Source organism: Syngnathus scovelli, chromosome 6 (assembly GCF_024217435.2).
Source record: "Syngnathus scovelli strain Florida chromosome 6, RoL_Ssco_1.2, whole genome shotgun sequence".
Lineage (NCBI taxonomy): Eukaryota > Metazoa > Chordata > Actinopteri > Syngnathiformes > Syngnathidae > Syngnathus > Syngnathus scovelli.
The window spans coordinates 7,476,728-7,491,621 of record NC_090852.1 but is presented as its reverse complement, the minus strand read 5'-3'; the positions used below and the strand labels follow the sequence as shown (position 1 = coordinate 7,491,621).

Genomic DNA, 14,894 nt, shown 5'->3' with positions numbered 1-14,894 from the left:
GGTGATGCTCATTAGCAAAGAAAAAAAAAACAACACAGTACATTTGCTAGATTGATTAAATTAAGCTCTACATGCTCTAACACATTAAATGGTGTGTGTAATCTGAGATCCTACCTCCTCAATTGTGACTAACACCACGACTGCATTTATCATTATCAGTACTACTAGTAGTCATATTAGCAGTGCACAGTCCTGCTGATACAGTACATTGCGTAACAATGGTGTTATTTTACATAAGCTACTTTACTTACCTGATGAGCAGCTTATTTTTACTTCTCCTCTCCAAACGGTAAACAAATACATCTTTAAATATGATGAGTTGTAAGTCATGTTAAAAAAGGTTTCAAAATGAGTTTGATCTTTCTATCATTTACTTGTATCACAGAAAGCTGCCATTTGAAGAGGGGTGTGTCAACTTTTTATATCCATTGCAAATGAAAATTTCCAGGGTAGTGGTGTGGTAATGGAACTTCAGCAGAGTCCTTTATCCCGTGTCCTTGCCTAGTACAAATTAGGAAAGCTGCAGATGAGGCCCATATGGCATCTCTACAGGAGAGGCAGGTAAACTCTTGGAACAGGTGACTTAAGCCACATGAATCCAGTGGGAAAAACAGCACTAAATATTTTTCACCACCATCTGTACAGAGTCGTTTATACATAAAAAGGGAAGAAAAACAAATCAGATGATCTTCATTTTAACAAATGGACATTGCGATTAGCTACTAATAAAAGTGTTTCAAAATAGCTCATCTTGTGCTTTTTCAGAGGACTGGAATAGGTTGATGGCATTTTGCTGCGGAATATTGATTTATTAAACCATCCGTCACACTGTCACAATGGTAAAAAGTAAATGTACAGAAAGTGTTTTGCTTAAGTGTCAAGAAAAAGTGTCTTCGTTTGGAAGAGCGGTGACCATAGGGCAACTCTCCGAGGAGCACATTTTTTATTTATGAGTCCTGTTAATTCCTATTCCCAACGCAGTGTGTTGAGGGGCCCACTTGAGACGTCCGCACACTGTGAAGTAGACTTGACTTTTTTTTTTTTTTTTTTTAACTCTAATTGTGTTTTCCTCTGTCCTTTTCAGGGTTGTGCGCTAGTCTGTGTGTGTTTATTATTTCTGTTTGTGTGTGTGCGAGCACTCATTCATCTCTTTGTGTGCATGTTTTTTGCCAATTAGGCACTCAATGACAGGACATGTGGCGAAGCTGCTAGCAGGACTATTCATGGATCGGCAGTTATGAGGGGACATTTCCAAATACCAAGTGGCCACACGCGCAAACACACGCAAGCACTAATTTAGAATGATTGGCGTAAGGCGATTTAAGTGATTCAGACAGCAGTCAGATGAGTGTTCGCAGATCGGATGTTTACATAGTCTTCCTCCTCTGGTGTCAGCCACATTTGTTCAATCGTGAATGCTGTGAATTATTAATAATGCCTACAGTTGGAATGCGACACAAAAATGGAAACAATGTGCCTCAATCAGCAATGTTGATTTTTCTTACATGAGACTTAAGGAAAAGCAAAACATCCACTTTGATGCTCACTCGGGTCCCATCACGTTTGCTGACATGGCAGCAGTCCATCAAAAAAACAAGTTTTTGATCTTCTGTGACTTCAGTGGTGTTGTCTCTGTCAAAGGTTCCATCATAAATATGCAACTTACATTACAGTTTCTTTATTTCAGCTTTCCCACACTGTCTATAATGAGATTTGCTTGTTGAAATCAAAAACTGTTGTACTTATTTGGTAGTGATTTGAAGTAACAAGGTCATAATGAGGATTGACTTGCTTTAACAATGCAACCCCTTAGGCAAATTAACAGCAAGAAACAAAAAAAATTGAAGATACTCAGTGTCTCAACATCTGTTTATGTCATTACGCTGAGCCAGTTCCTTTCTCTCGCCCTCATTGACGGACAATCATGGGCAATTTTACACTAAATTAGTCCCAGTACAAGCTGGAGAGCGACAGGCCCGGCAATCTGGCACTCGGTGCTTGCATGTAAACATGATTATACCTGGGAAGTGGCTTCACATTTTTGAGAGCACAGTGACAGCCAATTAGGGCCGACGTGAGAGTCGCTAATTTTTCAACTGGTGTGTGCGTGTGTGTTTGTGTGTGTGTGTCAAGTGAGGGGGAGGGGCGGAGGCGACGGGCCTCGTGATGGAGGGAGGAGGAAGAGGAAACTTAGCTGGACGAGAGGAGAGGGGCAATTAAAAAGAAAGGGGTTGAGCAGCTTGTGTAATTATTGCGTGGGAGTTATGCTTATTTCTGAGAATAGTGATGGTAGGATTTACTTTTACCTGTCAATAGTCTAGAGAGTTAACTTTATCAAGCTATGTGATTTTTTTTTTTTGTCGCAAGATGCCTTTTGGTGTCGTGATTGGATTGTCTATGGTCAGCTAAAATAGCTTACACAGCAAAAGCACTACCGTAATTTTCGGACTATAAGTCGCGGTTTTTATCATAGTTTGGGTGGGTGGGGGGGGGGGCGGCGACCTATAATGAGGAACGACTTGTATGTGAATTTTTTCAAAAATTTTCAAAAAACCGCGATAAACGAACCGTGATGTAGCAAGGGATTACTGTAATTTGAATTTCAAGTGACGTCAGCAGCGTGGCCCGGCGGTTGTTTACAAAAAGGACAAAGATTGATCTCGGGATGACGAAGATGACGAAGGGCCCCACGTACTACCGGCATCATTAGCGGCTTTGTTTCTAAGAGACACGGAGGATTTAAGGATTTGGAGTGATACAGAAGGTTTGAAAAACTATTATGGCTTTTACGCACGCCCGGTCCTACTCTACGGAGCTCTTTCACCTCCGTGGATAGAAGTCGGGAGCCGGCGCTCGGCCGGGTGGCTGTCCGGGGAGGGTGGATGGGGCTCGGTTATGGCTTTTACGTATGCCCGGTCCTATTCTATGGATCTCTCTTCCACCTCCGTGGCTGGAAGTCCACGCCGCCACACGCCTGGAAGTTTGTTTTGTTAAATAAAGAGCCATTTACCAAACCCACGTCTTTCCTTGTACTTTGTTAACGCTACAATATAGTTATATACTAGATCTGTGGAATAACGACGAGGCTGACGCCAGGGCGCACGCGCGGCGTTGTTGACAAAGGACGAGGAATTTGATCGATGGATTTAATGATTCAGAGTGCACAGATGGTTTGATAATATTATTGCTTATATAATAGTTATTTGATATCTAATTTATGTATATATCATTATATGGGCCTGTGGAATATTTTGAAGTGCAAGCGCCGTCAGCGGCGCGCACCCATTGCTGACAAAGGACGATCGATGGATTTAATGAATTGGAGTGACACAGATAGTTTTATAATAGTGTTATTTATATAATAGTTTTTTTTAATAACTCTGAATGTCATGTCAGGCCCGTTCTCAGCTCGTTTGTGTTTGTCACGTTAGCATACCTATCGTTTAGCCTGTTGTTGCTCGTTCATGTCTGTTCTTGGTGTTGGATTTTGTCGAATAAATTTCCCCCCAAAATGCGACATACTCCGGAGCGACTTATATGTTTTTTTTTCACGTTATTGTGCATTTTATGGCTAATGCGACCTATATTCCGGAGCGACTTTTAGTCCAGACATTACGGTAATACGCTGTACTTTAAGAGGTAAATTATAAATTTTATAAGTTGTTAAGCATTGCTGCAGGGACATGCAGAGGGGCGGGGCTATGGCTGGCTGGACACATTTGTATCAAGTGAAGCTTTATTGACATTTTGTGTATGCCACTGTCCACACTACGTTTTTGCAACTCCAATGCATCTTTAGCAGCTGTCTCCATTGAAACAGCTATAGACAGTGCTTTCTCCAATGTGAGATATTTCTCTGATAATAATCTTTTTTGCATGCTTTGGACTGGTATCTATTGTTGTGAAAATTGATTTTTTTCCGCCATTAAAATGTGCTTTGGGTTCAGGTGATTCTTTAATGTGTCGACAATGATTCGGAATGGCATCGAGGCGGGCTTGTCAGGGGCTAACAAGTTTCTGAGATGGTTGTACATTTTAAACTGAGGAGAGTGGGCAACTTTCTTTTCCTCTTCTACATCATTTGCGGCAAAGTAAAGTTCAAGTCTTCCAGTTTTCAGTTGTGTTGTCAAATGCTTCTATTTTGCTAATAAAGGGCATGTTGTCTTCACTCACTGTGGTGTGCTTCCATGAATTGACTGTTAGCTGGTAGCCTCGTTTGATTCAGCCGCTCATTGCTTTCTTCCCGCCGTAGTTGCGCCATAGACTCCCGCAACTGCCAGTGCAGTCGGATATCTCCAAATATAAGTGGGGTCGTGCTCAGTGCCAATTTATTGTGTTTCTTAAACAACTATTGAAGTAAATGAGGGTCCGAAACTGCGTCTTCACCTTAACTAAGGGAAGGTTTACGTGTTGGCTTTAATATCACCTTGACAGTGTGTTAGCAGTGACAATTGTTGAGGCAGACAAAATGACCTGAGCATTTTTTTGAACTGAAGTTAGTCGAATTACTCAAGGATCTTTGAACAAAATTGTAATTTACATTGAGAGCTTAAGAGAAAGAGAGAGCTGTCACATTTCAATGACTTAAATAAGCATTAAAGCTCTTCATCCAAGATCCAAGCACAACAAATGTCAGACATGTCATTTGTGTTTATACTCATTTTTAATTTTCAGAAACAACATAACAATCTGCTGATTAAGAAGTTGACTTTTCTTGAGAACGTCCGTCTGTCCATCCATCCGTCCATCCATCCATCCGTCCGTCCATCCGTCCAGTCGTCCATCCATCCATTCGCCCATCCATTCATTATTTATCTATTCATCCATCCCATTTGACGTGTTTATGGTTGCAGGCAGGGCACACTCTGGACTGGCCCCCACTGAATCACAAGGCATTCTTTAAAACAAAGTAGGAGAAATAAAAGGTGTCATAACTCATCACTTTTAAGCTGTTGTGTCATAACAAGTGCCGATTATATAAACCTTTGCTTGGAAATGAGACATTTTCCCATACAGTAAATATTATACTACAGATAGTTTTTCAAGCTTTCGTCATTGAAGCGCTCCAGGCTAACGCTTTTACCATGTGCATTAGTTATGCTGAAAAGTTAAAAGTCTGTTATTTCTCTTCAACAAATTTCCCCCAATGCTCTAAATTCAAGTATTGAAAAAAAAATTCTCTGAGAAATTAAGATTGCCTGTAGATGACAAGCAACTTTGAGACAATAAGGAGATGAAGTTGTGTTTACAGCGAGAAACCAAGTCTTGGAGCGTACGTAGAATTGAGGACAAGATGTTTAAAAGAGGGACAAGTGGCGGCAAGATAAGATATGAAGAAGGAGAGATGGAAGGAAAAGATGAGGAGAAAGGAGGAATGAAATGTTTGTGGGGTTTTCTTTTCTTTTTTTTTTCAGCACAAATTTTCCCCCTGGAGCTCATTAGTCTGGAGAGAAACAAACCACGAAACCTTAAAAACCAACAGAGTGGAGAAAGCCAGCAGAAAGGGGAAAGGAGGGCTCCAGCCTGAGGAATACAAAAAAGATGGAAAATAGGCAGCAGTAGAGAAAGACAGAAATTAGTTACAAGTGGACAAGAACGTGCTACTAAAATGTTTACTGAATAAGACCAGACCAGACGTGAAATTGGTTAAAGAAAAATAAAATTACATTTAAATTTTATTGATTTCAGACCAAAGAAAAACAGTAGATAATAAATCCATTTGATTGGATGATAAGTTGGACAAAGAATTTTTAAGGTCTAAATATTCACATGTAGTTTACAACCAAGATAATAAAAATCATCATCATAATAATAGTGTTCTACCTTCTGTTAATATACGTAATATGTATGTAGTATCTGAGCTTTTTAGCCACAACTTGTTTTGAACTAAAAAAAAAAAAAAAACAAGAAGCAAATTTTCTTTTATCAGAATAGCAAAACAGCAGCTCAGTTTTCCACACAAAGTCACTAGAGGATCCCCTTATATATATTTTTTTTTTCATATAACACTGAAATACAGAATATACAGACATTATAGTCATCAGCCAGATTCAATTGAATGTATGGATTTAAGGGATTATTGTTATGATCATCATTGTCATCATCGTAGTAGCAGTAGAAACAATGACTTGAATTTATGATGTAATATCATGTATGTACTGTATATTGTTGCTTTTAAGTGTCCGAGAGTTCCAAGTTTGATGTTGAAGTAAAGCAAGGATCAGTCCGGCTAGGAGGCGAACAAATACAGCAGCAGATGAAAGTACACGTGGGGACCTTGGGAAGAGGATGAGATGGATGTTGGGGAGTGGAGGTAAACTAATTTGTAAGCTCAACCCTAAAATAAGGACAGAAAATCAACACTCTTTAAAAATGTCTTCCGCCTTTGCAGCAGTTTTGAAGCGCGTTGCGGCGTCATTGTATTTTTTTTATCTTGCAGCCGTTGGCATGTCTTTTGGAGAACTAAAAGAACCCAATGCAGTTGACTAAAGCGTCTAGAAGAAGGAACATGTAGGTTTTGGTGGAATGTTACTTTGCTTGCTTCGAAACTTGAGCAACTTCACCATCAAGCATGAGTTTAAAAAAAAAAAAAAAAAGTCGATGGGCTGAACTATTGACAAAACATTCCTCAAAGTAGTGGATGGAATGAAGGGAAGCGAAGTTACTCTGGCTTTAAAACACTCACGTTATATGCATATGAAGGAACGGGGACTTAAATAAAAAAACGTTTTGGGCCATCAGAGCAAGACCAGACGGAATAAACGGATGGAAAAATGAAGGGAGGTGAAGACGATGGCCATACTTTTTCAATTCTTCAGCAGCATCCCAAACAGAAGTCTGTCATCACCTCCATTTCTTCTTACCCGTGTCTTGGCATCTCTTCATTGTACTTCCCATCAACAACCAGCTTCTTCTTCAGCTCTTCTCCTCTACATGGGGAACACCAGGAAGCCAGAGAAGGTGGAATATTTCCAGCCTCCCATCAAATTTCCTCTCTCCAGTTTGAGGTAGGCTCGATCTCCTTTCTCCATCTGGATCAGAACGCCATTGCTGGCTGCCTCGCGGGTCACATCCTGGTCGCCAGCAAAAGCAGAGATGACGGGCCAGCCGTTGTGCACGAGGCTCACCTGGACAATAGAGAAGGAATCACAAATGGAGCAAACGAGGAGGAAACCTGACCATTTTTCTGGGAACAAACTGAGGCTGCATACTTTGATTGGTCTGACTTGGAGAGCCAAGCGGCATCGCGACAATACGGTTTTGTGCTTCTCAGTCCATCCAGTTGATTGAAAGTTGATTGATTGAAAGATCATCTAGTACCACCATACTTTGGGTTTGTAGAAATTTGGTTAAAAATCTTCCACTTTCGATTTGCCTGAGTCAACTGGAATGAGCCAATCAAATCCCATTTGGTTTGATTTAAGTGTTAATTGAGTTTTTTTTTTTTGGTCTGCGTCTTCACCAGTGATGCCTGTGTTGAGGACGGCCGGACGGACGGATGGACAGATAGATGATTTATTCCAGTAAAATTACATCTTGTGTTCACATACAAATCAGTGTGCTAATAACTGTTCAAACAACAATATTAATATTGCTTAGGCCAAACCAAAATCAAGAGCCTTGGCAGAGTTAAAGGGTTTCCAAACTCCTCACAAAATCGGATGCAGCAAACCATAAATATACACTTAAACATCACTCCACCTCCTGACACACAAGTGTATGTTTGTGCATTTGTGCCATCCATGTGTGTGCATGTGCGCGTGTGCGCGCGTGCGCGCGTGGGCAGGGTGAGTGGAGAGTGGAGAGCTCTTATGGCCAGCCACTCCTCTTTAATGGCCAACTTGTTCGTGGTGACTCAAAGTCAGAGCACACGTGCGAGAACGAGGGTTAGTATGTTGCATTGAATAATGACATGAAAACACTCAGACGCTACTTGAACTCCTTTTTTCATTATATCAGGATGGTGATATGTCATAGGTCAGCATGGTTGAAAAATAATTGCAGTTTCAAATGCCAAAACTTAAATTGGGTGGCAATAATTTACAGTATTTATTTAAGGAATCATTTATCTTTGAAAATTTGAACAGTTCTTACTAGTCTCTAATTTCAAAACTAGTTATTTATCAGTTTTGTTGTGTAGCCTATACTGTATATAATATGAGACATTCATACATGTATTTAATTTGACAATCATAATGGGCGTGAGAAAGAAACTATGAATATGATGTGGCCCACGACAAACATGAGTTTGACACCCCTGGACTAGATCAAATAAAGACATTAAATAGAATTTCACCAAAGACGTCATCTTATTAAAAGAGATGCCAGGTTGCAATGTATGCAATGTTATACATTCAGCTGAGACTACACGCACATACACACAGTACGAGTACACTCTCACAATTACCAGGCATAAAAATAAAAGCATGATAATAGGGCTGCATGTTGGTCAGGCCTAAATTGACCTGCATTCATTATGCATAAGCATCAATTAAGTGCCTTATTATGGAGCAAGAGATAATAAGCGACCAAGTGCAACAAAGGGAATGCAGGAAGCCAGCGATTAAAAGAAGGCACAGAAAATGGAAGCCAAGTATGAAAGGTGGATGCAGCGAGAGAAGCATTTTATGTATAGTCTTTATCGATTATATTATTATGAATTATTTGATTTCATTTGCTCACTTTCAGCAAGCAGCTATGATCCAGTAGGTAAGATAAGGTAGACAAATTAGAAGAAGAAAAAAAAACGCCTTGTGTGACTTTCCCACTGAGCAGTTATAAACACGATTAATTGGCAATAAAAAGCCCTCCAATGAAAATCTATTTTCACAGTATTTCAAAGAAATTCTAACTAGTGCCGTTTTACGTTGGTTCAGGAAGGTTCATCAGGCATCCGCCTTCTGGAAGAAGCCCGAGGAAGATTTCAGGGAAACTATTACAGTCATTCCCGTATTCTCAGGGGTGTATTTTGTTTCCGTGATGCCAAAAGCACGCTCACACATTTAGAAGGACTGTTTTGAGGTCAACCGAGTGGCTGGCGCATCCGCTTCACAGTGCTAAGTTTGGGGGTTCAAGTCCAGTTCTTAACATGCTGAGTTTGTGTGTTCTCATTCCCAAAACATACTACATGTTAGCTTATTTGTAGTCTATAAATTGTTCTTTGGTGTAAATGTGAGTGCCAGTGATTGTTTGTCTTGACACATCTTGCAATGTCCCCAACTTTTCAGTCAAAGTCAGCTGGGATAAGCTGCAGAGGTCATTTATGCCGTGCTTGCACTTTAGACGGACCAGGCTCCACTGTTAGACCTCCAAAGTGCCAATTTTCAAGAAAAGCAGTATTAAAGTGGTGGTAGAAACATGCTCGGGAAAGACTCAAATTTTGTGAATCACTCTCTGACTAGAGTGACGCATCCATCTTTCGTCAACAAGTCCTTTCAAACAATGTCCATGACAAACCTTTTCAATGCTTGCTTGACTGAATTTGACTTATTTCAAAGTGTGTACAAGGCTGCCTAAGATAGCCGCGGGGAACTTTTTTGTCACATTTAATTTTGTGTTAGACATTCTGTTCACTTGTCTAACTGTGCAACGATTCCACGCAATTAAACGTAATAGTCTTAAAAGATACACAATTCATAAGTGCCCCTGTTTTGAGCAGCCCACAGCTAATGATAGAAAACGTCTGGCTACACAGGTTAATTGATGAAAGGTATGCGTGGGTGTGGGTGTTTTTTTGGGGGGGCTAATCGGTATCAAATGGAAGTATGTTTCCTGCTCTATATGATAACTGAATTTGGTTCATTTAACTGAAAACATTCAGAGCACAATACATATGCAAACTATTATCTGATAGTATTATTGTGTCAATTAATCAAACAATTGGATAAAACTTTATGTTGCAAGAAAGTGCCTTGGAAAACAATTTTTACCCGATCACTGTTTACAAACCAACTTGTTTGTTTGGTATCGTTTAGTGATTTAAAAGAAAAACTAACGCACCGTGCACTGATAGTATCAGGACCAGGCCCAGCTGCAAGTTTCATAGGAAAGTTGGACTCAGGTATCTTAGATTGATCACAAGAAATACATATCAGGGTCATGATCATGTTGTTTTACAGCCTGGCCAATGGATGCTAGCTAGCCCTTGACACGTTTCGTCGAGTTTCACATCAAGTGACTGGATCTGCAACTAAATATATTGTGTACATATTTCATTGTCGGAAACTACTCAATTATAAGAAACTCATAAATCTAACAGCAAAAGTGGTCTTGCTGGCTGTCACGTCATCTGTAATGTGCCGGATGTCTTTGGTTTCCAATCAGAAGTTAGTTGGTAATTGAATTGAAATCTCAAAATGAATACGCGAGCCAACCTAGTTCCTCACAATTAATATAAAATCAGCACTTCCATGCACTGGAAAAGTATCTCATGATCAATGCTTCTCAGACTTTCTTCCCTCCATCTTCATTCTTCGTTCCCCGTACTTAATGCCCATCATTAGCTCCTTTTCTCTCCTACCCTGTTCATTACTTTTCCCGCCCATCCCGCCTAGAAACCTCAGTGCGAGTGCTTTTTTCACTTTTCCTTTCTCTCACCTTCCTTTTCATGTGCCCTCACTTCCTTGCCTTCATGCTTTGCAACGTGTGTTTTTCATCTTGCTGCCTCGCATCGCCTGCCTCTCAGGCAATTAAACAGTGGGAGATTTCAACACACCAGGTGCCCCTGGATGGATAGGGGCATGGATGGGAGGGTGGGAAAGCGGGGTGCTGTCATGGAGGAACAATCAACACCTATTCTATATATGGAAGCATGTTCAAATGTCTACAATTTCAATTAAGTTGATGACTTTTGAACGTGTCTCGCATCTGTCATCTCCAGTTGTGTTTGCGTGTAGCCAGACAACTATAACCCGCTCCGAAGGTTTCTCGCCGCCCTTGTTGTTACTGCAGATAAGCCGTGTTAATTAATTTGAGACTCTAATAATAAGGCCTAAGTAGCAACGCATAATGCCGAAACTCCAGAGAGCCAACAGCATAATTACACAACAGTTTAATTTGCAAAGATCACATTGTGCACATGTTTAACACAGGAAACGAGTTTGGGACAAAAATTTCCCATCACTTGACACAACAAAAGACTAAATGAGGCAGCACGGAATATGTGGTGAAAGAGAGTTGTTAGTGGCATGAAGGGGAGGGGTGTGTATTAAATCAGTGGTTCCCAACCTGTGTACCCCAAAGCTTTTTTTTTTTCTTTTTTCTCATAGCATGAGTACGCCCTAACTCAGGTGTGTTCAAAACCGATCCTCGAGGGCTGTCATCCTACATGTTTCAGATGTTGCCCTCTGCCAACACACCTGATTCACACAATCAGCTCATCGGCAACGAGCTTGATCATTTGAATTGTTTGTGTTGGGAGAGGGCAACTTTAAAAAAGTGCAGGATAGCGGCCCTCGAGGACCAGATTTGGACACAGCTCCTCTAACTTGATGATTCCACATAACACAACTGATTGTTGAATGAAAATATTATTTATTTATTTTTTTATTTGAACATTCAATGCTCATCTTTTCAAACGATGAAAATAAATAATGTGAATAAAATAAAAAAATTTGAATCAACATCAAGCATAAACCAGCCCCTGTTTTATATTTTCTTAGCAGAATAAAAATGGCGCTCCTTTGACTAAGGCATTGAAACTCAGGAAGGATCGCTGATAATATTTAGACGCATAATAGCAATTTTTCTTTTTTCAACACTTGACACTTGAGGTGACACGCGACTGTTGGGATTTTGCCGCCACTATACCACAGGTTAGTGATCTGGAATATAAACTATTAAATATTTCCACATACAGCAATGTGCTTACGTGCCCTTAGAGGTTAGGGTACACCAGGTTGGGAAACACAGTATTACCAGACCAACAAATCGATATTTCTGTGCGATAAAATTAAACCTGCGCAGCATGGAACCTTGTTACGTATTTGAATGGTGCACAAACTAAATGGAGGTGCTGTCCGTGGTGCTGAAGCTGTATCAGCTGCAGTATTCCAACCTCCTATTTTGTGGTGTCGTCTGCGCGTGTGGGTTCATTATGAGTGCGGAGAACAACTAACCTTCATCTATTGATGCCCACCCCTCACCTTTTTTCTCTGGGGAAGGAAGACGCACGCACACACACACACACACACACACACACACACACACACACACACACACACACACACGCACACACACGCACACACACACACACACACGCACACACGCACACACACACACACACGCGCACACACACACACACACACACACACACACACACACACACACACACGTACCGCGTACACTAACCTGTATTGTTTGGCGGTTGTAGACTTTCACCACATGGAAGTTAAAACTGTAAATCCCTTTTCGTGGAGCGATAAAATCACTTCTGTCCTTGTCAAAATTATTCCCGACGTTTACGAGAACCTGACGGAAAGAAAAGAAAAAAGTTAGGTTGTCGACACGAGATTGTGCTGCGTCGCAATTTAGTATGCGGCAAGATCGGAAATTTTTGCGGAGGCACACACGGAATAATATCTCTACTCTAATTAGTCTGACTGTTTTTACTGAAGATCCTCAACTATTAAAATGAATCCTAGCAATCAAGTCAGTGATTTATTGAAGAGAACTTTTTAAATGGCCATTAAAAGTACCGGTGAACGCAATCTTGTCTCACAGCATTAAGATTTCCCCAACGATGACAAAAAAAAAAACTGGATTCCATTATCTGCTTCTTTCCCCCACTTTATTAGGAATGAAATAAAAAATAAAAACTTCATTGAAATTTCTATCATGCATCGCTGCGGCCAAGTGTCTGCTTTAATGGATAAAAGCGGACCGTGACGGGTGATTGAGCGGCAGTTTGAGTGAAAATTAACCTTTCCTGGGAAGCAGGCAGGACCTTGCTCCCGTGACCTGTAGTTACTAAATTATTTGACATATCAGATCACATAGCCAGAAATGTCATGTCGAAAAGCAGAAGTAAAAGGCTTTTTTTTTAAGGCCAGACTTACATTAGCATGAAAAAAAGAGGATCTCGCTTGTTTCACTTTTAGCAAGCCTCTGACTATTAGGATGCCTGACTGGTATGAACAGAAGCCGCCAATGTGTCCTTCCAGCAACTCATGCTGACCTGGATTTTTGTTGTTTTCACAACCTCTTTTTTTCCAAATACATCTAGTAGCAATAGCTTTTTTGTTAGGATTTATGCTTTAGGATCACAGTTTAACGGTTCAAGTAACATTGTGGACAAAATGATGAGACGCGAGTTTACTTCCTTAATAGTGAAAGTGCCCTTGAGCAAGGCACTGTCCCCACCCACCCAACTGCAGCACTTTGTGCGGTCCAAATTGCATTTCCTCATGAGGAATTATAGAATATAGATATAGAATGCCTTTATTGTCATTGGATAGCGGGTATACAATGAAATTTTGAATAAAAATAATGATAAACAGATTTAAGATACACCTCCAACCCATAGAGGCAGTCATGATGTAAGATTTCATGGACAGTATTAAAAAGGTGAAAAAACACATTAAACTAACATGGAACTTGCAAATTACTACTCCGTTTTTGGTAATAAAAATACTGAACACAAACGTTACTCTTTGTCAGACATAAACTCTGCACTTCATCAACAGCGCACATCCGTTTATAGTGATTTTAAGGTGAATATGAAAAGCGGGTGTTTAGTTCCTACCTGATCAAAGTAGATGACATTGGTTCGGTTGCTCATTTCTGAAGGTTCGTGGTTGTTGTTCCGGACGGCCGAGAACGCCACTTTGGCATTGCCCGAGCGCACCGAGATGCCCAGCGCGGTGCCCGTGGGGTCCGACGTCGGGTTGGAGTCGCACACCACCAGGCACTTCCCCTCCAGGACGATCGGTTCCGTTTCGTTTTGAGCGTGGCTCGGGTTCGGGCTGGCCGCGAGCCACACGGCACTCAGCAGGCAAAACGCCAACATACCCGCAATCACAAGCGACGACCTGGACGCGGGGCTTTTAGTCCACTTTAAAACCTCGTATAGGGCGGCTTGAGTGTCCCCACCTTTGGCCCAAAGTGAAACGAACTCTGCTGGGAGTTGGTGATCACGCTTGCTGTGTGAAATTGAGTTGGCGACTGGCGCTTTGCTCCTCTCCTTTCTTTTTCAAGTCCCAATATGTCCAGCTCGACTTGCCACTTGTAATTCGTCGTCCTTTGTTCTCGTTGTCACTTCTTGGCAGCTTTTCAGTGACTTGGAGGACAGTGAAGGAGTGTGTCGTGCAATGCGGAGGGGCCGTGATGTGTGCACGCGGAAAAAGCAGTCATAGCGCGCGGAGTGATGCTGGAGGTTGGCCAGCAGTGGGTGGTGGTGCTGATGGTGGAGGTGGAGTGGGGCGAGCTCCGTCTGGCTGGCGAGCGCGCGCGACTGAATTATTGATACGTCACATATAAGAGTTTGAAACACAAAAGGCTCTAGAGGAAGAGACCAGGCGATGCAGCTCGAGATGCTCACGCTTTGCTCTTACTTTTTTTTCTTTTCTTTTCCCTCCCTCAACCGCAGAGTTGTCCCTCCCTCCGGTCACTGAGAGCTATCATCGGATTAGCGCGTGCGCGTCTTCCCTATTTTCTAATCGCCTCCAGCGGACCGGCCCCCATGATCTCCGCCCCTCCTATACTTGAGGCATCTCTCTGTCTCTCTGTCTCTGTCTCTCTGTCTCTCTCTGTCTCTGTCTCTCTGTCTCTCTGTCTCTGTCTCTCTGTCTCTCTCTCTCTCTCTCTCTCTCTCTCTCTCTCTCTCTCTCTCTCTCTCTCTCTCTCTCTCTCTCTCTCTCTCTCTCTCTCTCTCACTCTCGCTCCCCCAAACACACCTT

The 14,894-nt window shown here is 41.5% G+C and overlaps 1 protein-coding gene across 2 annotated transcripts; it reads right to left on the bottom strand.

The window, feature by feature from the left end:
- Nucleotides 1-4,644: 4,644 nt before the first annotated feature.
- cbln1 (cerebellin 1 precursor) lies at nt 4,645-14,656 on the bottom strand. Of its 2 annotated transcripts, XR_007482341.2 has the most exons (4): nt 13,742-14,656; nt 12,349-12,468; nt 6,864-7,127; nt 4,645-4,897 (listed from the first exon to the last, which is right to left on the bottom strand). XR_007482341.2 is itself a non-coding variant. In XM_049723964.2 (3 exons), the coding sequence occupies exons 1-3, from the start codon at nt 14,003-14,005 to the stop codon at nt 6,930-6,932; spliced, it is 582 nt and encodes a 193-aa protein (XP_049579921.1). In that variant the 5' UTR covers nt 14,006-14,653; the 3' UTR covers nt 5,643-6,929. The 2 variants fall into 2 exon arrangements, 1 of the variants encoding a protein (XP_049579921.1); XM_049723964.2 differs by lacking the exon at nt 4,645-4,897 and having other exon boundaries at nt 5,643-7,127; nt 13,742-14,653.
- Between the last annotated feature and the right edge of the window lie 238 nt (nt 14,657-14,894).